General features: G+C 39.4%; 1 protein-coding gene across 1 annotated transcript in view; it reads left to right on the top strand.

Annotated features, from left to right (window-relative positions):
- Positions 1-24,816, top strand: part of LOC122808390 (alpha-tectorin-like) — a gene marked incomplete at its 3' end in the record, with an annotated part of 263,674 nt that overhangs the window by 64,261 nt on the left and 174,597 nt on the right. Inside the window, 1 exon segment of the mRNA XM_044079357.1 lies at positions 9,053-9,334. Coding sequence (XP_043935292.1) covers positions 9,053-9,334 — 282 coding nt within the window.

Raw genomic sequence — 24,816 nt, 5'->3', positions numbered from 1 at the left:
CAGGAACCTGGGGGTGGGTGGGAATGGGGATAGGCAAGTGGAGCAGGATGAGTCGAGTGAAGCGAAGGGTGAACGGAGTGGGAAGATTCAAATTCCAGGTATGTGCAAGTAAAAAGAATCAATTGCTCTGAACTATTGGCTTCTTAGTAGTAAATTTATTTGTCCTTTAATCTATAATGTGTTATTGTAGATATTAGTGAGACTGACTTGGTATGGGCAGCTGGGAGCCTAAATAAATTTATATAGTAAGAGGGCTATGCTGGATGTATTTGAGAACACATATGACTAAAGAAATGATTATTCAGATTTCCACATTCATTGTTCATTATTCTGATAGGTGATTAAAGTGATGCTTTGGTTGAAGCTGGGATATGATGCAGACTGGTAAAATATGTATCCCAAATGAAATTCCTGTACATAAGCAAGGAACTTGATTGTCCTTAGAAAGGTAAAAGTATGTACAGTGATCTGAGTATACCAGTCATACCAGTTGTGCTTTTTTTCCTTTGCAAAGTATAATGCTGCTGGATGTATTTAAGAAAAATGTATGATTGCAAAAATGTTAGCTTTTCTCATATTGTTGCTATCCTGATAGTTGGCTAAAGTGACCTTTTGGTTGAATAAAGGGCATTACACAGACTGGTAGGAAATGTAAAATAAGTAATGCTTGCCCTAACAAGAAATAATGGTGTGAATTATGAAGCTATGGCATATAATTATATAACGTTGCTGTCCGTGCTGAAACCTAAATTATTAAAGGCGAGATTAATATAATAGATTTGAACATAGGTTTAAATGACAGCATATAAGAATAACAAAACAAGAAGGTTGAGAATGATTTTATTTAAAAGGCAGGATCTGCAAGGGGAAGTATCAGAATAACATTGTCAATGGACAGTGACAGGCATGGATGCCTGTTTGCTGATGAAGTGTCTTTGGGAAAAGGCTAGAAACACCACATTATAAGTAAAGGATATAGAATAGCAGTAACAACAAAGGGAATGACAGTAATTTGTGAAGAAAATGGTGTAAATGGGAATTAAGTGTGTGAGGCATATAATTATAATTATAGGTAGTGAGGTTGGGGTGGTTGCAAAGAGATTTGATTGGTTAAATGATATAGCCAATCTTCACTCTAAATAAGAAAAGTATTGAAGTGACAACAAGGAATTATACATGATTGCAATATGATTTCTGTAGATCAGAGTGTAGCGTGTTTATACTATGTCTCTAAGAAGCATACAAGGCTATATGTGCACATATAAATTCCAGACACGTGCAATCCTTAGTGCCATTTTGTAGAAGCAGCCAGAGAGTGAGCATGTATGATTGCAGTAGTTTGCATATAATGTACTTAAGTCGTAGTCACTAAGCCTCTATAGTGATGTGTTTGTATAGAATAAAGCTGTTTAAACAGAACCCACGAAGACTCATTTATTCATGCACCAACATGAAAGTGACAATTTCTTTTCATAATAAATGTAATCAAATTGGTTAGATGCCTGCACTGAGAAGTACAGAATTATGTTACGATTGTAAAGCACAGGACAATTGTGACAAGATGAATGATGTTATCATTAAGATTTATGGAAACACATATTTTAAAATGGAGTAATGTTCTATCAAAATGTGAATAATGTAAATCTTTCTTTAATAATCCCAGTAAATAAGTTTGTTTAAAAATGTTTTCCTTTTGCCTCTATGCATAGCATGCCCCATAATGTGTGCCTCTAAATAATAAACTTGTGAAAAGAAAGCAAATCATCAAAAATTTGGGAATCACTGTACCTTCCACAGGTAGAAGACTACTAGATAGCTTAGACCTGGTCATCATATCCTTCATATAATTTCAAATGTAATCCGTTACCTACGTTTACAATTTGTTAGTCTTACCATCACTACGATAAACAAATGTGTGTCTAAGGTGGGGAAGATTAGTAGTCAAATTCATATTTTTACAACAGATACTCTTGAACTGAAGGAGAGGTGGGTTAAGCCCAGGAGACAAGCAGCACAAGTGAGAGAACAACACATCTTAGTTATCCTTGATTAGCCCTATAAAATCTATGTACTTATGATTGAGTGGTAAAGAGAGACACTCAGTAAGGGGTATCTCATCTGGCTTCATATAAACAACTTTAGTTTTGTTAATCAGAATCTGGAAGTGTTCTCAAAATCATGCAGGATCCTGTGTAAAACTCCTGCACACCTGAAGCTGACTCAGACTGTCAAAGCATAGATATCAACAAAAAGTGGTCTGCATATCAAGAGAGGAGAGACAACCACCTTATGCCCTATTAGGTCTCATTGAACCTGCAGAGGAATCTTGTGACCAAGGAGAACAGAAATAGGTAATCTTAGTGCATCTGATGAGTACCTCCCTCAGCTTGAAGAAGGGATTCTGTGGCTCAGTAATCACCAGTCTAGCTGAGGGTCTTTACACTCTATCTTATTCCACCTTTTGACATTAACACTAAGCCAGCTGGTTTTAAGCACTTTAAAGACAAAGTCCCATTCTTATGAGTTAAAGGTTTACTTAAATGTAGGAGTAGCATGACTTCTGGGCAGCAAGTGAAATTCACTGCCTAAATAAAAGTCGATAGCCACCAGTAGGTAACCATTTGCCTTCTTTTCTGAAACATAGCCTTCTTCTTCTTTCGGCTGCTCCCATCAGGGGTCACCACAACAGATCAACTGTTTCTATTTCTTCCTGTCCTCTGCATCTTGCTCTGTCACACCAACCACTTGCATGTCCTCTCTCACCACATCCATAAACCTTATCTTAGGCCTTCCTCTTTTCCTGTTACCTGACAGCTTCATCCTTAGCATCTTTTTCCCAATATACTCTGCATACCTCCTCAGCACATGTTCAAACCAATGTAATCTTGCCTCTCTGGCTTTGTCACAAACCTTCCAACCTGGGCTGACCCTCTAATATACTTATTCCTAATCCTGTCCATCCTCGTCACACCCAGTGCAAATCTTAACATCTTCAACTCTGCCACGTCAAGCTCTGACTCCTGCCTTTTTGTCAGTGCCACTGTCTCCAACCCATAAAACATAGCTGGTCTCACTACCCTCTTATATACCTTCCCTTTCACTCTTACTGGTACGTGTCTGTCACAAATCACTCCTGACACTCTTCTCCACCCACTCCATCCTGCCTGTACTCTCTGAAACATAGCCTACACTGTGGAAATTAACTTTGACAGAAATGTTATCATTCTGTGAGCTAAAAGTCTTGCCAAGATATTTGTGTTAATTAGGGAAGTTAGGCAGAGGTTCTTAGAGTTATCCTTATCAAACACAGGTTTGGAAAATAATGTGATGATAAAGGCATAATGACTGAAAAGACAACTTCTTCCAGAAACCACAAAACTAAATATGGTCAATCACCTTGTATAAGTTTTTAGGTAAAGTATCACTTCCACGTGATTTATTTTCTTTCCATTTCTTAATGCCCACAAGGAAGTCATCCTTTGATATATGAGCATACATTTCTGGCAGGATCAGTTTGATGATAAAAGGTAACCCTTTAGAAAAGTGGTTGGATTATCTTTTAAACCCTTAATCAGTGAAACAGAAAAGTAGATTTTTCATAAAATTCTAAAATGTGTTTTTGAATCAATTCTCTGTTATTCAAGTAATCTTCCTCTTGGAGATTTCACAGCCTGACACAAATTTGTCAATATTAATAACTTTCAAGTCTATAAACCAGTAACTTACCCAGCTATGCACCACATTCCCAGCATTGTCCTCCGAGTATAGCCTTCAAAAGAGCTGCACTGGAAACAACCTCAGATGTAGCTTTGGCCTGCAAGTCCCTTATCAATCTCCATATGTTTTCCTTTTTTGAGTCAGCACTCAAAAGTCATTTCAGCAGGGCTTCTATACTTTCCTGAACTGATCAACATTTCTCTTCCTATCCCTTTTACAGTTAACCATTAAACTGAATATGCACACCCTGATCTAAAAGAACCCTCATGGATTTGGTTAGAATTTGGTTGTTTATGAGTGGATCTTGTTCCACCAGAGCTAATGCTGATTGCTAAAAAGCAAATAGCCTGTTCTCCATATCACAGACACATTTGGCTATTCACCCCACTATTGTGGGTGTACTTGGGAATGAACAAACAAAAATTGCTTTATAATGCTAGAGTCCAGCACTGACGTTGCCATTTCTCCTGGGTGTTTATCAACTCTATCTGACTCTCTATACCCCCTGAGGGGTATGACAGGAGAACTCACTCATGGCAGGGTGCAGAACCCTATAGCAATCCACCAAACCTAAACTTTTCAACTAATCATATAGTTGAGCAACATCCTTAACTTTCCCTCCCAATTTCCAGTTGACTTGTACTTCAGCTATACTGAAGTTATCATCAAAAATTATTAACAAACCATGTTGATTTTATTTGGCAACCTGAGAGAAAAAAACTATCAGATTATATGGGCAGTTAGTATTATAGCCATAACAGGAGCTTTGAACAAGAATCATCACACAGAGGCTTACACTCCCACTACTATCCTTCTACCATCACTATCATTCTGTGAGCTAATCATATACCACTCTGTGCATTTGTGGAGCATTAGTAGTACCCCAACCTGTTTCTTAGCATGTGCACAGCTGTGAGCTACAGCCAGTTAAACACGTACTGAACCTGTTCAAGATCCTTCTTTAATCTGGTTACCTTCTTGAAGGAAGGCAGCACTGGGCAGAGCACTCCTTTGAATTTCCTATGCCCTTATCCTCTTTATAGGCACCCCCAGATCAGATACAGATTTCATGAGTTCACTGTAAGACTACACACTGTTAGAGGTCAGATGATCGCTGCAATAAGCATTCCTTGTGGACTCAAGCAAGCAGGCTGAATGTCTGCTGATACTGAGCCTTTCAGTTAACATTGTTATGTTTATAGACCTTTTAAAGGGTATATGTATTTTATGCATCATAATGTCTGAGATTGCATTCCTTCTGAAAACTGCACAGTTTTTGTATATGGTTGTTAGACAAGCATTTCTTATTTAGATATGCTGCATAAGGTTTTAATCTTAAACTGGATTTTACTTTCTATAGTTGTTCATCTTATGTGCATATTACTTTCTTTAACTGGAAAACTAGAGTTTGTATTCTGAGCATTGCTGCACATGTTTCAAAAGCCATCGTAAATGAATAAGCCCAAAGTGTGGCAGAGCCCTTTAGTAACATCAAAGACATAATTCCAATTGGGAAAAAAAGTGCTGATCTTCATGTTTTACTCTGTGAAACAAATGAGTAAACACTTTCAAGGGCAAAGCTGGAAAATTTTCTAGAGGAAATGCTCTTATGTGGAGTTGTGTTGGTCTGGTGAATAATCTTTTTCCCCCTCCATTCATCCTTCTCCTTAAAGTAAACATTCAAGGTTTTGGGAATCTGTTTTCTGGGACACAAATGCATTTAGGAAAAAATACACAAGGGGTCTAGAAACGAATTGCAAGGTTTATGAGAACTTTATACCTTGGCAATGTGCTATAGTTTGGAATTTAGAGCAGGTCAGCCTTGGAGAAGCCAGATCAGACAGTTATAGTATTTTATGTGACCTTTTGGTTAGATAAGGATATGAATGTTTTTGACTCAGCTTATTAAAAAAAAAAGTTCATTTATGTATGTGCGTATGGGTTTGAATCTTTGTTACATGTAACCATGTATCAGGTTAATATTCTCCTTCACATAAGTGTCATGTTGCAGTATCTGTCCTTGGAGATGAACTGTAGCCAGCACACTGGATCAGCAGATAACATTCCTTCCTTCTTTCAGACCCATAGCCAGGTCAACTGGCACTTTGGACAGTCCCCAGAGCTGGCACCCCCCACAAAACAAAACTGATGCCCAAATAAAAAAAAAAATAACTCATTCACTCTGAACTATAGTAAAGAGCTTACACATATTCCTTGTGACATTTGCTAAATGCAATGCTACAATCAGTGAGTGTGTGTTAATAACTGTAGCAAGGATCTTGCAAAAAATCTTTGCCACTGCTTGTATATACTAAATATACTGCATTCACTTAGGAAGATATAATATCACCAAAAAGTTCTTAGATAAATGTCGGCGCTGCACTTGTGCCCCATTAGTAACTGCCCATGACACCCTCTAACAACCTGTGCCTAGGACAGATATCCCCTTTGCTCAACTAATTATGGTTCTGCTGCCTCACAGTTCCAGGGTTGAGGGTTCAATCCTATTCTCTGGGCAGTGTGTGTGTGTGTGTGTGTGTGTGTGTGTGTGTGTGTGTGTGTGTGTGTGTGTGTGTGTGTGAGTGGGTTTAGGATGTCCTCCCTGTGTCTGTGATATTTTCTCAGATAGTCTGGCTTCTTCCTCTGTCCCAAAAAGATGAGGAATGATTACTTGCTTCAAACTCTCTGCATCCACTTTAACTTAGCATTAGTGATCCAAGTCATTATTTATAAGATAAACAGTTTTGTACTCAGCTAATCAGTCAACACATAAATAAATTTAAAAAATGTTAAAATTAAGAATGTAAAGTACTATGTAACTTACCTAAAATATCTGAAATGTTTCCAGTCTATAAATGTGCATAAGATTGTAGTTTTGCAGCACATTAAGTTAAACAAGGATACAAAATCCTCTTAAGAGAAAGTCCTATTAAGAGAAGGTAGGTACATAACAAGCATACCTTTTTACCGGGGCCTGTGTGTAGAAGTAGGTTTTTCTCTTACAAATGGGGTAAAAATGGTAGAAGGAAAAAAGGTCACTAATTAGAATGGCACATACACGTCCAATACTTTGTACTCTGTGTATACTAGACAATATACTATCCTTCTGTACAAGGTACAGCTAAAGTCAGATGTTTTCCTTCCTGGGAGCAAACGACCAGATATAAGTTGCCCAGCACATACAAATCAGCAGGTGGAAGGGAAAGGGTCCTGTAGTTTAATTCTTTGACAAGTTTAGTGCCCTTGAGATTATGAATATTGCCCCATTATTAGGCTTCAGTCTGATTGCCACAATTCTGATGACATTCCTCCCTGTCTTCTGAAGCCTCTCCCTCATCACAATTCCCACACCATTTCTAGCCTGCCTTCCTCCTGAGTAATAGACTCCAGCTCCCAAAACAAGTGACTTTGCTGAATTGCCCTTCCACCTTGCCTCCTGGACACATATGATGTCTAGCCTCCTCCTAACCATCATGTCATCCACTTCCAAACATTATCTTGTCAGTGAATCTACACGGAGTTTGGCAATTCTCAGTTCATGTTTGGCAGGTTGATTGGTTTTACATTCAGCCTTCGCTCAACAGAGCTATCTCGGGGAACCCAAGCTGGGCAATTGGACACCATCTGACCTGTAGCTTATTGACACAGGGCTTCTGGGCTTTATGTCAGACACACACTGACCAATAGAGGCACATACACCACTCCCACCATTAGCATGGTTCCCTGGCATAGGTCAGTGTAGGCCAGGTCCTCAACCCACTTGTCATGACCAGATCACCTAACTTAAGGCCATATATTTACACTGTCAATTGGACAGCCCTGCCACTGCATGTGATCTATGTTCTCTATCTTGAGGTTACTGCGCACCCACACTAGATGCCCATAGTAGTTGGTCTGTATAACTCTTCCCTCTATACGGCACCATCTAGTGTCTCTGCTGCTGCCTATAGGGGTTGTGTATGATTCTTAGTTTATAATGGGGGGGAGTTGAAGTCACCCATGAGTATGGTCTTGGGTTGGATGGGCACTGAGTCAAGTGCCTCTAGTGTTGTGGTTTTCATGGGTCATTGAGTGGGATCTATAGCTTGCAAGGATATGTTAAGAGACCTTATGATGATTTGGAAGTGGATAGGCTCACACATATCATGCTGGTGGATCAGTCCTGAAGTGTGTTTTTTAATGCATATAGAGTTGCCTCCACCTTTTGTCCCTTCATGTGTGTTAGCTGACCTAAATGTGTGGAAGACATTGTAGCTCTGCACTGCCAGGTGCTCTCAACAGCTTTAAAGTATGTCTCAGTGACTGCACAGACATCTACTTTCTCCAAGACAAGGAGAGCCTGCAGGGAGTGGAGTTTCCTGTTCAGACTTCTAGCATTGAGCTTTCAGATTTTCAAGGTCTGCTATAGCAATATTAGAAGGTTTATTTGGCTGTCAGTACCTAACAATGGACGTATGGGTATAACATTTTTTTTGCAAATATTTGAATTCCTGGAGGGAACAGGTGCAGACAATCCCTGGCAAAGTTCACTCCTTCTGTTTTCTCTTTGCTTTAATCAATTTCCTCTTTTTTGTTTACTTATGTTCTATCTACCCTCGCTGATGAGATATAATGCAATTTGCTTAATCATTTGCTTTTGTTCTGCTCATCTCTCCCTCTCTCCCTGGCTCTGTCTCACAAACACACTGATATGATCTCTTCCTTTTCCATTATTCTTGCTATCCTTGCAGATGATAACTAGACCAGTGTAGTTTCATTGCTAAAATTGGTATGTCTTTGGTAAAGCCACTGTAGATTTTCTTTACTCACAAAAGGTTCAGAGATCATATGTCTCTAAAGATGATGAGATATACTACACACATGAAAGATCCAAGTCTGTACAGAGCAGGTATACTACTGCAACAGAGGATAAAAAGGGGTGTACTGTATGCTGTGCCACTGAAACCTATGATTTCCATATTCAGTATTCGTGGCACTGAAACCTATGATTTTCATATTTAGTATACGTGGTACTGTTGAGCAAGCCTGCTAGGCATCATGTTCTTGTCCGTAACATTGCCTGCCTACACAACTTCTTTTGAAATTGGAATGAATGACTGGAAACAAAATTGCATAACATTTAAGTTAATTTCAAATGTGATATATTATGTGTTAAATGTATCAGATTGTAATTATTATTTTGTTAAATCTTCAATGACTTTCTTAAACTAAGTAACAGTTGTCAACATGACGAATCTCTTTGTCATTTAGAATGTCAAACAACCATAGTAGTTACTATAAATGTAAATATCATTCTAATACTTAAACCAAGAAAATTATTTTCTTATTTTATCAGGTAAACAACAATGGACTTATTTCCTTTAATGTATCGGTGGCACAGTATACTCCTGATGCATTCCCTCTGGCAGATGGACGAGCTTTTGTTGCCCCATTCTGGGCAGATGTGGACAATCGCTTGTATGGTAATGTGTACTACAGAGAAAGCTCAGATCCTGCACTTCTTCAAAGGGCTACAACAGATGTAAACAGGCACTTCCCAGATCTACACTTTACTGCTAACGGGGTGTTTGTGGCAACATGGGACAGAGTAGCCTATTATGGCTCATCATCAACAAAGGTAAGAAGATAAACCAATTTATTTCCACCTTCATTAAATTAAAAAAAAAAAAAACATGTATACTGCCTGTCACATAATGTGTGACGAGTAATTGCACAGAGTATATTTACAGTTTGCTATATATTCATTAGAAAATTAAACAGTTCTACAAAATAGTTTAGCTTCATAGAAAACATAATTTTAGCTAAAAGTCAAAGCAGTGCTAAAGAACCAGCAAGTCAAACATATCTTAAAGAAGAAAACTCATTTGTGCATTTGCATTTCTGCACAATCTATGTCTCTTAGATAATAACTGTAACTTCAAAACACTTTACACACACACATATATATATATATATATATATATATATATATATATATATTCATCCATCCTCAATCCCCCTTTTTCCCATTTTACACATAGGGTCAGGATGTCACTTTAAACAGTGACAATCATCTCATGCCAAGGCTTACACTGCCAGGTGGCTAGGTACATCCATAGTGCTCACTCATACTTACAGCCAATTTAGAGTGCCCAGTCCACCTACTGCATGTCTTTGGAATGTGGAAGGAAACCCACACAGCCACAGGAAGGACATGTAGATGTCACACAAAAGGCACCCCAACTGAGAATTAAACCAGAAAACATCTTGCTGTAAAGTGACAACACTAACCTCTGCACCACCACAGCCCCCCCACCCACACACACACACACACACACACACACACACACACACACACACACACACACACACACACACACACACACACACACACAGAAGAATGCCATAATGAGGCACATGCACAATCTAGGAACATCATAGAGCAAGTGTTTTGGCTACTGAAGTCATGGTAATGACGCCTAGATATATCTATAATACTCTCCCTAATGATCTTAGTGATCACCTGCTCATATACATCATGAAAGACAAAATTAATTGTACAAGCTTACCTATTTATAGGTCTATCGGATCCAAGAAAAACTTTGACCCAACTAAATTTCAACTTGAACTCAAATCATGTAACTGGACAAAACTAAAGTTCCTTCCTCTTGATGAGGCAGTGTCATCATTTAACAATTCATTCCTTACTATACTTGACTCGCATGCCCCTAAACGCTCAATAAGAATTAAAACTCAACTAGCACCCTGGCTAACAACAGACACCAAAACCAAAATAACAACTAGAGACAAAGCATGGGATAAATGGCGCACTACCAAACTACCCCTAGATCGTATCAAATTCCAACAACTTAGAAATGAGACTAAAAAGCCATCATACTAGATAAGAAAAATTACTTCTACAATCTGCAACATAAACATCAGAATAACCCTCAAAAGTACTGGGCAGGCATAAATAAACTTCTCCAACCAGGCAAATCCACTACTCCGACCCCAGGAACATTATCTGACAAGAGCCAAGAAGATATAGCCAATTCATTCAATACTTTCTTCACAGAAACCATCCAGTCATTAGCTAACCAACTTTCTCCTCCCCACACTTCTATAAACACTATACCCGACTCACCACTCTCTTTTAACTTCCAGCCAGTGTCCACATCCTTTATCAGATCCCTTTTGAAAAAACTGAAGCCAACTACCCTTTCAGCAGATCTTCTGCCGGCTGAATACCTGCAAATTGCTGCAGATGTCATAGCCTACCCTATCTCAATCCTAATTAACAGAACCATAACCGAGGCCTCAATCCCCTCAGTTTGGAAACTATCCTATGTTATTCCACTCCACAAAGGAGGTTCATCCACAGAACTATCCAACTATAGACCTATAGCCATACTATCACCACTTGCCAAAATTATGGAAAAGTGCATGCACAACCAACTAATGCTCTATCTAACCCAAAATAAACTATTCACAGACTCTCAACATGGATTCAGACCCCATCATAGTACAACCACTGCCCTCCTCTCTTTTACTGAAAACATTAATCTTAACCGAATAATAAAAAATATCCTCCGCTCTCTTCCTGGACCTATCGAAGCCTTCGATATGGTAAACCATCAGTTACTTCTATATACTTTAAAACCCTGTATCTAGATACTCCAGCCCTTGACTGGTTTCAAGCTTACCTCACTGGGAGACAACAAGCAGTAATGTGGCAAAACAAGCTCTCCTGCCTACTACCAAATACCATAGGAGTTCCTCAAGGTTCCATATTAGGACCTCTCCTCTTTTCAGTCTTCATAAACGACATCCAAACAGTCATCCTGAAGCCACCTGCATTCAATATGCAGATGACTCGACTATAATATGTTCCAATGCCTCTCTTGCAAATCTACTAACTACCACCCAACATAGCTTCACCAAAGTCGAAAACTGACTTGCCAACCATCTCCTGATCTTAAATCCAAACAAAACCAAGTTACTTCTTTTCTACCCAACCAATAGATCTCCGACTGAAAACTTCACTATAAAATCCAATAATGGGACCATCATCTCCCCAGACACCTATACAAAGCTATTAGGAGTAAACATTGACAATAAACTCAGATTTGATATACATATCAACCAAGCCATTAAGTCAGTCAACAAGAAACTTGGGACCCTATATAGAATTAAAGCCTTCCTTACCCCAAATGCCAGGGCAGCCACAGCCCGTTCACACCTTCTCTCTACCCTACTATATGCCTCTCCTGTCCTCACTCACCTTAACAAATCTGATCTGGCCAAGCTCTCATCCTGCTATAATCACATTGCCAGGTTCGTTACAGGCCTACCCTACTGAACACACCACTGTACTAACCTGAAAAAGCTTGGATGGATAGAATTCCCACACCTTCTTCACCAGTCCCAACTCATAGAGGCCTTCAAAATCCTTAAACAACCTGAGAATACCCCAGCACTAAAAAACTTAATGACTCCCTACTCCAATCTAAGCTGCCTTCGTTCATCAAACAGACTCCTTGTCCAAACAACTAAATCTCTCAACCTAGGTGGTGACGAGCTATTTGCCAACACCACTGGTAAAATATGGAACTCTCTCCCAAATAACATCACGCTTGCAACTTCTCTAAGTCAATTCAAAAATAGTCTAAAACTCCACTTCAAGTCACACTGGCTATGTCCTTGCTCAAACCCAGACTAGCTCTGTGCCATTAACTAAAACATAAACAACTAGCTAAGATGATAAGTACTTTGTATACTGTGATAAAGAAATATGTATCCTGTCTGACTCTATGTCATTATACTGCATACCGTCCTTGCTAATATGTTATTAATGTTACATTTGTAGTAATCTCAGAAATAGTAATGGAAGTCTTGTACTTGTATGTAAATAGCCTATGTTTTTGTTAAGTTCTTTCAGCTCATTTACTGTACCTAATTATCAATGTAACTCTGTTGGAGCTTTTCTCCCCGGGCCTCCACTGAAAAAGGACATGTATCCAGTCGGACCATCCCGGTTAACAAATGTAAAATAAAATAAATAAATAAATCTGGTGGAGCGCTGCAGTATTCTCCAGCCACATGTGCACAGATATTTACATTATGTGCTATGTTACACGATCTGATCCTGCAGAAACAGCTGCAGCAGGGTCAGCAAAGGAAAGGGATACACAGCCCCACACCAGTGCCTAGGACACCACAGACACAGGAGGACTTGGAGGAGGAACCACCTGCTAATGTCCCTGTAGGCAGACATAGGCATGCTCAGTATGCTCTGACTTTGTCCAAGAGACAATGCATATCACATTCACTAACAACCGAGGGACCTAGGGACAAACATCTTACTCTTACTCACATACAGAAATTAAAATAGATGCCAGGCAAACCACACATCCTGTACCTATGCATGTATTGGCTGTGTTCTGCTTGCATCTGACAGAGTCAGCCTAGAACCACAGTTGTGCAACCTGTTGCATTTACAAGGTAAGACCATAACCTACACAGCACTTGTAAGGACATTGATGTAATGGCATTGTATGTATGGATCTGGTATATTATGCAAGTAAATATAGTGGGCTATTTGGACAGAATTAAAATCCACATTGAACTACAGTTACCCATTCCAATATCATGTTGTCATTGCTATTTACTAGGTCTCATGCATGGAATATTCATGCAGCCATACTGCAACAGATTACTGGAACATCAGTCAAGGGAGATGTTCAACAGTGGGGTTACATGATAGTCAGACTACTGTGTACCCCAGCACATGTGGTGTTGTACCCCCATCTTCAACACAGCAATTTTTTTTGAAACTGCTGTAACAGTAACTCATCAATGGTATATCAACATTGCAGGTAGTCTCGGGGCAGTAGCATAGAAACTGATCATACATGTCATAATTAATGCAGGAATAACAATGTACAAATTTATGCAGGTGCTTGTCTGATGAATGACCACTGCTTGTTTGGCTCAATGGACTACGGCAATTAGCTTGTGTGTTGGCATTTATGGTTTTAATCTAGAACTCACCATTTCTTTTGGATGTGTGGTGTTATTATGTTGTGTTTTACAGACTGTCTTTCTGTGTGTGGTGTAATATTAACCTCTGGCACATATTTATAACATCAGACAACTCCAGAAAGGCATAGCTAATTTGAGTGAAGTGTATCAGATCAGAAATAGGGAAAGATGTAATTTTGTGTAACCCACAAAATTCTGGATTGGAGTACAGCCAGGTGTGGGCTGGAGTCAATGTAAAGCTACCAAAAATCCCACTAGGCATTCTTATTGACTTAGTTAAGCAGAGTACAGTTCTGTTGCTCCTCGCTCAAAATGACTGTACATATATATATATATATATATATATATATATATATATATATATATATATATATATATATATGTATACATATCTGCCTGTCACTATCTCTCTTCTACTATATACATGTGTCAAAGGAAAAAACTTCAAAGACCAATTCACGTTAGGTTCAAGCAAGGCACCCTTTATTACTTGCAGCAAGGAGACAAAGCATGTAGGCACAAGATGTGTCTAAATGATTAATGACTAGTAGGTTATATTTATACAGTTCTCTTCCTGTCACATAGAAAATGTTACATTCTATTGCTGACGTAGTTAGACACAGCTTTCTGTATGTTCTACAGAAAATATTGTTAGACTTATTGCTGACCAAGTTAAAATATGTGTCATTCTGCAAAGACATTTTGAGAAAAACAACCTGGCCTTGGGTTTATGTCCATTTCAGCATTTCAGTCATACCTCTCCACCTGGAAATATCAAAAATCTGGACAAGGCCCATGAAAAATAGGTACAAATCTGTACGCTGATTAACATCTAATTTGCATACATAATTATGTAACCCCACCCACTCCAATGGAATTGTGGGATACGAACTTTCGAACGCAAATTGAAGAACAGACAACCAAAACATGGTACCAGACCAGAGTCCCCCTGCAGCCATTCCAGTGTCCTGTTACCTGACTATTTTGCCCCATTTACCATAAACACTAATGTATGCATACTGCTTTACATCTACAATGATTTGAATTTTATTTTTACATTTTACAGCACAGCAATGCAAAAACACAAAAAAACATCATCTGGTAAACAAAGCAATACTGTCTCACAATGAAAATAGGCTTGACATTAAACTTTGCCCTTGAAACTCACATTCATTGAAACAGCATTGAAACCCACACCACATCCAAAGAAAATGCATCTGGCCAGTGGTGGATAAAGATTACCTTTGGGCTGTTTTCAATTCATTAGCCCCTTGCACACAAAACAAAAAACATACATGTGTTCTTTTCTTTATACACCTTCCTGACTTTAAATTATATTCCTTGTATAATACAACACACATGTTAGAGCGCATTTTAAATTTATTGTTTGAACATTTTACCAGTAATCTGTACTGTAGGCAATGAAACAAAACACATGAACCAATAATGACAAAACTGCCCAATTCAGAACTTTTTCATCATAAAAGTCTGCTTCCACACCCACACTATAAATAGAATGACAGTAGTGTAAGCCATAGGCATCTTGAACAGCGTTTCGCACTTATTTTCAATTTCATTTTTTTTTTGGGGGAGGGACAAAAGGTCAAAAAACAGGGACACATTTTAAACATTGCTTGTATAATTTTGTAAAGGTGCTAGAATAAAATGTTGCGCTGCCATCATGCATTTCACTGGCAGATTTTGAACCCAGGACTCTATGCACTACATTCAGAACAACATACCACTATCCCACATCAGCAGCTGCCTGAAAAATAGGAAGACTGAAACTTAATAGCCATCATTTATTTAGTGAATTCATTTCTCACTTCTCAACATAGCTCTTAACCTCAACACAAAAAACATGAACAACAAAGCCAATAATGGGAGAATACAAATTCAGTTCTCACTTCTCACTCACCATATCTCTGAACTATTAGCACAAAAACAATAATAGGGGAATACAAATCATGTGCTCACTTCTTATCATAGCTCTAAACTCATAGCACAAAAAAAGTGTTCTTACTTCTCATCATAGCTATCAACTCAGTCATCTTATTATCATAGCTGTAAACTCTTAGCAAAACAAAAAAAAGTGTTCTTACTTCTCATCATAGCTCTCAGTCAGAAATGGTGGTGGCTAGGGATAGTAGGCTCTTTTTACCCTGTACTAAAGGTACAGGGTTTGAGCCTGAATACCTCTAGCCACCAAGTGTATTATATGGGGGCATTTTCACACACACACACACACACACACACACTAACCCTGAGTAGTGCTCGGCCTCTTCTGTTCCTCATGCTGCTGGCTGTATCCCGCTGCCGCCATTCATTAATCCCGGCTCCGTTTCAGGGCTCCGCTCTGTTTGGCTCGCTGTATCCATGTCCCCACACTCTGTTCCCCACATGCTGCTGCCATCTGTTTCAGGGCTCACTGTATCCATGTCCCCATGTTACTGTGCTGTATCAGCTTTGCGGTTAATTCCCACCGTTAACTTAACCGCCAGCCAGCCGGAAATGATGATGCAAGCTCCTTGAGCTCAATTCCAACTGGCTGGTAGCCTGACGGTGCTGATGTCATTGCGCACATGATGACGTCAGCTCCGACAGTGCAAAACTTTTAAAAAAGAAAAGAAAAATTGGAAATGAAGGGGTGCCACTCGGGAATCGTGGCACCCCTTCATTTGGACCCCAAAACTCGGTAAAAACTGAGTAATTCAGAACGGTTGGGAGGTCTGATTTCAATTCTTCTATTGTACTGTTCTAATACATGTGTTACATTTTACCTAGATTCAAGGTACATCTCTAGCTTTAATACAAGTAATGCTAACTACGGTTTAAACTTTCAAGCATCTATTGTTTTCTTTATCAATAGCTTCTAGAAGCTGCATATTTTCTCATGGCATAAGCAGAAATGAATATCCCTTTGTTAAGTTTCATGACATTAGCAGAAATGAATTACTTTTTATTATTTGCTGACATTAGCAGAAAATATAATGCTTCTTGTTAAGTTTCTAATGGCTGTGCAGATTCATGCAGTGTGAACAGAATAAATGTATTAACCCTTTTAAATCTCGAATGCACTAAATGCATTAAGCATGCATATTGCTATTACATATTTTTCTAACATTTCCCTCCTTTTAATACTTTTATTCTACTTTCAAGATAAGCATAAACAGTTTTTCTTCTCCTAACCTCTTCCTACTCTGGATTTGCAGTTAAGAGAGTCATTCAGTTTAAACTTATGAAAGCCTTTTCAGATTTTTAACAATTCTTTAAGTTCAGCACCTTGGTATAAGGTTTCTGAAACTGATATGTCTATAAAGTCTTTAACCAGTTTTTTCATGCAGGGGATGCAACAGCACACACATACCACCAGTAGGATCATTCCTACACAGATGGCAATCAGGATGTTCATCAGGATACTGCCCTATCCCCCAAACAATCTCTGGAAAAAGTCCATCAATGGATTTGGTCCTGGTTTGGTTATGGCTGACACCTGCTGAATTACCTCAAGATGATTGTCTATCTCGTGTTTGTGGTCAGGAATATACGAACAGCACTCCTCCTGGATTAAAGCGCACGTACCTCCTCTCGCCACTAGGGTGAAGTCGAGAGCCATGTGGTTTTGAAGCACTACTGTTCTCATGGCAGTCAATTCATCAGTCACCAATTCTAGGGCAGAAAAGGTTGCATTGCTCATTATTTCGAGAAGTTTAAACAATTTTCTCAGTTCCCAGATTGATTTTGTTGCTCCATATGCTGGCAGTACACCTGCTCACGAGATAACAGCATCACTCAAGTCTTTATGTGACAGTCCATTTTTCCCTAAGCCCACAGCATGATGGTTTTTCCAGCCCGCATTGATTTGCCCCACTGGATTGACAGACTTCTTGATTTCTCGTCGAACATTCCAAATTTTCCCTTGAGGTAAAACTGCTGTGTGTCATATGGCCGGAACCAGGTACCCCAAATAACAACTGCAGGACCAGTTCTCAAGTAACCACTTGTATGCTTTCCTACCACATACAAAATAACAATCTTCTACTTTGGTAGTAACTTTACTATGTCCTGGCTCTGGATGAAACATTTTTTTGTCTATCATAGACAGTTGTTTATAAAGGTCAGCATTATGTTTTACTTCACCAGTTGTCCTATGCATCAGTTTAACAAATGAATCATAGCTCATGTTGCAATAGGACCCTATGTTATCAGTCTTATTGTAGCATCTATAAGGAACAGTCACATTGCAATTGCACCAACCCACCTGAACTGTATCATTTTTGTAAAAACACACAGTCCCCTTCTGTCGAACAGACAAGTGCAATGCTACTTTATCTTGTGATGTGACATCTGAGGTATCATAGACTAGGTTTTCCCAGGTCTTGTTGGCTCCTAGGGGGACTGAAGTTAACAATAACCCCCCATATGCTGTTGGCAAAGCTGTGCAAATCCAGCAATTCGAAACATTGAAGGTCTCAGCATACACATATTTGATTGCCTGGTAAGTGTTAAAGTTTGGGTGCCATTCTGCATGCCACTCTGCACGCTTGTTAGTTCAGTTTGTGTGGCTGTGAAAAGGAATAGCCACAACAAAAAGATTATTGTCACTAGTACAGTCAACAGGATGGTTATGCAACACTTCTGAGGAAACAGTTGTTCTGCATTTCTGTTTTCTCCGACTCTTCCGAATAGGTGCATTTGGATCTTACTGGATTTTGTCATCTTTATTTCAGACACGTGTTCTTACTCTCTGCCCTAAAAGGACCTTCAGCACCAATAGTTTCTTCACTGGGGTTGAGACGGATCAGTCCTATTGATCTGACCCCCCTTTGTAGCCAGAATTTGTGCTGAGGGCCCCGATGGAGAGGTAAGATTTTTGTCCAGTTCAAAGTTCTTAACAAGTTTGCAGTGCATCAGGTGGAACCACGAAGCTTGCTCTGCTATCTTGACTGCAGTGGGTTCGAAAGAAGCACCTGGTAGGGACCTTCCCACCTCGGCGATGACCAATTTTTCTTTTTGACAACTTTTATCCACACCCAGTCTCCGGGTGTCACTGCCAATTCTGATGTCTCAGTTTGCTTTCTGTCTGAAACAGAATTTGACTGAAACAGATGTTTAGAATTCATTAACCTTCTCATATATTCAGCTAGTGTGAAATCAGCTTTCTGGTCTGATGATATGAGAAGTTTCCACTGGGGTGTATAATAAGCCCTTCCAAATAATTTTTCAAAAGGAGTCAATCCTTTTGCTGTAGGGACAGTTCTCATGCTCAACAGTGCCAGGGGTAAACAGTACAACCAGTTTTTCCCTGTCTCAGCTATCAATTTTCTCAATTTGTTTTTTAATATACCATTATGCCTTTCAACTGGCCCTGCAGATTGTGGATGGTATGCACAATGATTTTTTAAAGAAATACCAAAATGCTTACTTAACTGCTGTATGGTTTGATTTACAAAGTGTGTACCATTGTCACTGTAGATCCTTTCCGGAATGCCAAATCTAGGAATGATTTCCTTGACAAGCACTTTTGCCACCGTAGCTGCATCTGGATTTTTAGTTGGAAAGGCTTCCACCCACCTGGAAAACATATCTACAATGAGAAGACAATACTTCTTATTTTCACATTTGTTCAATTCTATGAAATCCATACAGATAGTATGAAACGGATATGGTGGTGTAGGGAAACTCCCTTGCTTGGGCTTTATCGCCCCCTGTGCATGATGTTTGTTACAAATCTGACACGTCAAACAAAATTTTTTAGAGTAGTTTGTAGATCCATACGTTGTGAACACCTGATTCACCAGCTGTACCATCCCCCCTGTTGAGACACGGCACTGCCCATGGCTCAACAAAGCTGCATATCGAAACAAATTAGATGGTAGTATCGGTTTCCCTTCTCTAGATATGTACAGCCCCTTTTCAAGAATTGCTCCTCGTTTTACCCATCATTGTTTTTCAGCTTGCGTAGTGAGTGTCTGCATTGTTTTTAACATTTCTAAGTCTAAAATCTCAGAGGGTTGTAATTCCTCATTTAAAAGAAACACTTCTGTGGCTGCTTGTTTTGCAGCTGTATCAGCTCTCGCATTACCTTTTGAAATCCTATCTTGTTACTTGGTGTGATCTGTGCATTTACAAATGGCTACTTTCTGAGGTAACTGAATAGATTCTAAAAGATCTAAAATTAACTGTGCATGATTGATAGGTTTGCCAGTAGATGTTATCATTCCTTGGTTTTTCCACTGTTGTGCAAAAACATGTACAGTAGAAAAAGCATACTGGCTGTGAGTAAAAATGTTTACACATTTACCCTTTGCTAAGGTACATGCCCGTGTCAAGGCAATCAATTCTGCTGCCTGTGCAGATAAGTTGTGTGGTAAAGGTTTTGCTTCTATAATCTCAGTGTCAGAAACTACTGCATGTCCTACTAGGTTCTGTCCTGCAGGACCCCTTTTGCACGAGCCATCCACGTAGTATGTCACCTCGGCATTATCCAAGGGGACATCCATGAGATCTTTTCTAGGTAGTGTCTTTTGCTCAATTACCTGCAGGCAGCGGTGTGGTGTGCCATCTGCAGGTGTCAGGAGCAGAGTAGAAGGATTCAAAGTCATGCATTGCTCAATTGTCATATGAGGTTGGCTCAACAATATAGTCATACAGGAAAGATGCCTATCAGGGGAAGGATATGCCACCTTTTCTTGTAGTAAAATAATCGCAACTGCACGAGGTACTCTCAAAGTGAGAGGATGGAACAAGACTATTGAGGCTGAAGCCTGTACTGCCATTGCAGCTGCAACTACTGCTTGTACACAGTGGGGTAAGGATCGTGTCACTGGATCTAGTTGTGATGAATAGTAATCAATGGGCCGTTGCTTATCCCCATGCTGCTGTGTTAATACTGATGTCATGTAACCCTGCTTACAATCTACAGTTTGGAAAAAATGTTTATGGTAGTTTGGCAATCCCAGAACTAATGAGGACGCTATTAACTGCTTCAGTTTGCAGAAAGCAGATTCTGCTTCTGGTGTCCATTGTAACAAATCCTGTGCTGCCATAGGCTTCTTATATATAAGGTCAGTTAGCAGTGCAGATTCCAAAGCATAGTTTGGAATCCAGCTCTGGCAAAAATTAGTTATACCCAAGAAGGACATCATTTCCTTTTTGGTAGTGGGTTTTGGTGCTTGCAAAATTGCTATTTTTCTGTCCTCATCTAATGTTCTGCCTTCCTTGGATATTACATATCCCAGGTATTTAACTTGTTTTTTCCAAAGCTGCAGTTTACTTTTATTTATCTTATGTCCTTCAGCAGCTAAAAATCGTAGAAGTGCTATGGTATATTCTCTACAATCCTGCTGGGTGGGAGCTGCCAGCAAGATGTCATCAACATAAATTAAAATCTCACAACCAATAAGATCAACGTTTAACCAGGAACAAGTAAAGCAAAAAACCTTTCCGGTCCAAACTATAAGGACTGGTGCTTGAAATTTAAAGTTTAAACAGTTGAATTTCAGCCAGCAATGCAGCAAAAGTTTAGTAATCCAAGTAGTACGTTAAATGACAGCCCAATACAGTTCTAAATTCCATAAAACGATTTATTTGTCGACACAAAAATAGAAATTAACACAAAAAAAAATAAATTAAAATCTGACTGCCTCTTGGTGGGGTGAATCCCGCCCAAGTTGCTTGCCATTTCTTGTGAGAATATCGTTGGACTTTCACAATACCCCTGTGGTAGTCGCATATATGTATACCTTTTCCCTTGAAATGTGAATGCAAACCAGTACTGGCTGTCAGGGTGTATCGGTATCAAAAAGAACGCATTGCTGATGTCTACCACAGAAAAATACTTCTGTTGAGGTTTTAAATCATTCAACAGGGTGTGTGGGTCTGGCACCGTAGGTGCCCTTGGTATTACTGCTTACAGCTTGTAAATCTTGGACCATACGCCATTCTCCATTTGCTTTTTTGATTGGAAATAAGGGTGTGTTACATGGTGAATCGGGAGATTCTATTAGTATCCCTCCTTTAAGTAAGGCTGCTATAATAGGCTTTATCCCTGCCTCTGCATCTTTTCTTAAGGGATACTGTCTTTTTTGTGGTCTGAATGCTGGCTTTGGCATGATAGTAACTGGTCCCGCTGTACGAATGAGTCCTACATCTGATTTTCCTGTTGATCAGAGGGTTTTTGGTATATTTCGTAAGGCATTTTCTTCCTCCTTTAACAGGAGTGTCAATCAGCTGTCCTCACCAGACTGCAAGTGCACAGCTGGGTTGGTCTGAGTTATCCAATTTAACTTCTGTATTTGTATTCCCTGTTCTGACAGTTCTAGTTCTGTTTGTTTCTCCCATCTTGTGACTTTTTCTCCTAGGTCTGCCTATTCTATATTTCTGTTTTTGGTTAAGCTAACATGTGGTAATCGATTAGATTTATAAAGTGCAAAGAACTCCTGGGGCAATGAACAGCTGGCAACACTGGGCCCTTCTGTGTCACAGTACAGGTTACGCAATATCAATCTGTTTGCATGATTCTTAATTCTTGCTCATATTCCTTATCAGGTCCTGGTGTGTTACAATAATACAGGATACAGTGCAACAGGTGTTGCTTATCAATGTCAAGGGAGGGGAAAATGCTGATGGCTACATTCATTAACTCTTCGTTTACAGTCCCTGGACCAGTCGTAACCAAGTCCTGGCTGTACCAATAAAACATTTCAAACTCTGATTGCCCTGCAAAGGTATCAATTTGTCACTGTGCTTCCATACCCTGCATGGTTAGGACTACAGCTATACCAAATAGCTGCATGAAGTCTCTGCCCAAGAGGTTTACTGGGCATTTTGCTGAAACAACAATTTTGTTTTTTGTGTCAATCCTGAAACTGGATCAGTTATTGCAATGTTACGGGAGACTCTGTGTTTTCTGGCAGTTTGGAGGGATGTATCAGGGTTCGTGATGCCCCTGAGTCACACAAGAATTTGACTTCCCTCCCTTCTACCAAGAGTGCAACTTCTGGTTTCATGTCTGCTAAATAAAGCTCCAAGCTCAATTAAGCTAGGTCTACTATTTCATTTTCTTCATTGTCACTAACTTCCTGTACTTCCTCTACTCCCTCTATCACATTCTCATTTATCCCTTCTTTGCTAGCCCCTTCTAGTGATTCCTGACTACATATAGTCAGTCCTCACCCTCCTTGTCTTCCGTTTTTGCCTTCTTGTTTTTCTTGCAATCCCTTGCCAAATGTCCCTTTTTACTGCATTTAAAACATTCTCCCCTTTTCTTTCGCCCTTCAAAGTCCTCTGATCGTTGATCAGATGGTTTGTATCCCTGTGCATTTTTCTTGCCCTTTTTCCCAGACTGTACTACATAAACTTCTGCTCCATCTTCTACAGAAAATACTTGAGCTTTCTTTTTCTTTTTGCTATTAAAATGCCTTTCGGCATGCCTAGCATATTCAAGTAATGATTGTAACCTGCTTGCACGATGATCTACCATGTGTTTTGTAATAAAACTGCTTATAGGTGCAATACTGCCCTTTAAAAATGCATTTTTTAACTGCTGTTCATATGGGGAATCTTGTGTTTGATCTTCAAGAACCTGCATTCCACAGTGGTTATTAAAACACTCTAATAGTCTGGCATAATACTAGTCAATCGTTTTACCCTCTTGTTGGATGCATTGATTAATGCAAGTCCAGTCTGCCCTAGGTTTCCATTTTTCAGAGATGCGGTCTGTAAGACCTTTTACTCTGGTGTCTAATTCTGCGCTGCTATGTAGGAGGGGTCTTTGTGCAGCATCATGGGGATTCCATTTCCCACTAATCATATACCAATTTGGCCCTACAATTTGTCTAACTACCTTTTCTACTTCTTCTCCATTTAAGTTATAACTCAGCCTCATTCTTTGTAAATCTTCTGAGAATTTTCTAAAATTAACCTTTGGATGGGGAATTCCCGCAGTGGCTTTCCGGATATCCTCCAGAGTCCAAGGTCTATACAGTAAAATAGTTGGGTCCTGATTGTCCTGACCTGCCTGAGGGTTGGGTACTTCTATAAGTGGGCATATTTCTTCTTCTTCACTTATAGATCGTGAATTCTTAACCATTTGCCATAACTCGATGCCTTCATCTGAGTTACCTGCCTTTGTTTGAGACCTGGTCTCGATGGGATCTCTAATAAACGGTTTTATTTTCATAATGCCTCTTTCTTCAGTGACCACAGGATATTGTGGGAGTGGACTAACCTGTTCACTTGCTTCATATTCCGGTAAGGGAGGTGGAGGTGCTGATGCTATTACTAAGTTATTATCCTCCTTATCTAAAAACATTGCTTTTGAATTTTTGTTCTTTTGTTCCCTACAGTTTACTTCCTCAATCCACCTGTGTACCTAAGGAATTCCTAATTTACGTTGCTTTTTTACCCGACCTTTGGAATCAGTTTTGAGCTGTTTGACAAGTTTGATAAGCAAGGATTTTTCTAATTTTCTGTCGAATTCGTACTTATTAACCCATTTTGAATAATATTTAATATTGTCGGCGCGCTGCGACTGCATGTATTTTGCGTCTTCTGTTAACGGCGGATCTTGGGGTCTTTTTGTGCAATTGTTACCCATTTTATTTTACCCTTTGATTGTTACGTAACTTTTCTTATTTTTTAACGTGGTACCACGGATTTTGTTATAGTCTCTTCAGAATGACTGCCTACTTATTATGTTTCTCCTGATCTATGACAAGACACTAATCTTTTTTGTCCCTGACTTGTAAGAAAATAGTCAGACAAAAACAATACACATCTAGTCCCTGATCTAAAACAGAAAACAGAAAAAAGTAGATTCACCTTACCTGAGCCCACATGATTGATCACCAATTCGCGGAGACCTGTCCTTCAGTCTCAGATCAGAAAGTGGCTGGCCTCTTTTGAACGACAATTCAGTCAGAGGACTTTCCATATAAGAAGAACCGATTTGGTTTCTTCCCCGTACGGTTTCAACCACCTGGCCCGTCTGATCCGAGGTGAAGAGAGGGTTCCGGTCTGAAGGACCAATCTGTCAAAGGAAAAAACTTCAAAGACTAATTCACATTAGGTTCAAGC

Source organism: Protopterus annectens, chromosome 8.part0, assembly GCF_019279795.1.
Source record: "Protopterus annectens isolate FY-2018-M chromosome 8.part0, PAN1.0, whole genome shotgun sequence".
NCBI classification, from domain to species: domain Eukaryota; kingdom Metazoa; phylum Chordata; order Ceratodontiformes; family Protopteridae; genus Protopterus; species Protopterus annectens.
Note: the sequence above shows the minus strand (reverse complement) of the source record. Positions and strands in the feature narration are given on the sequence as shown.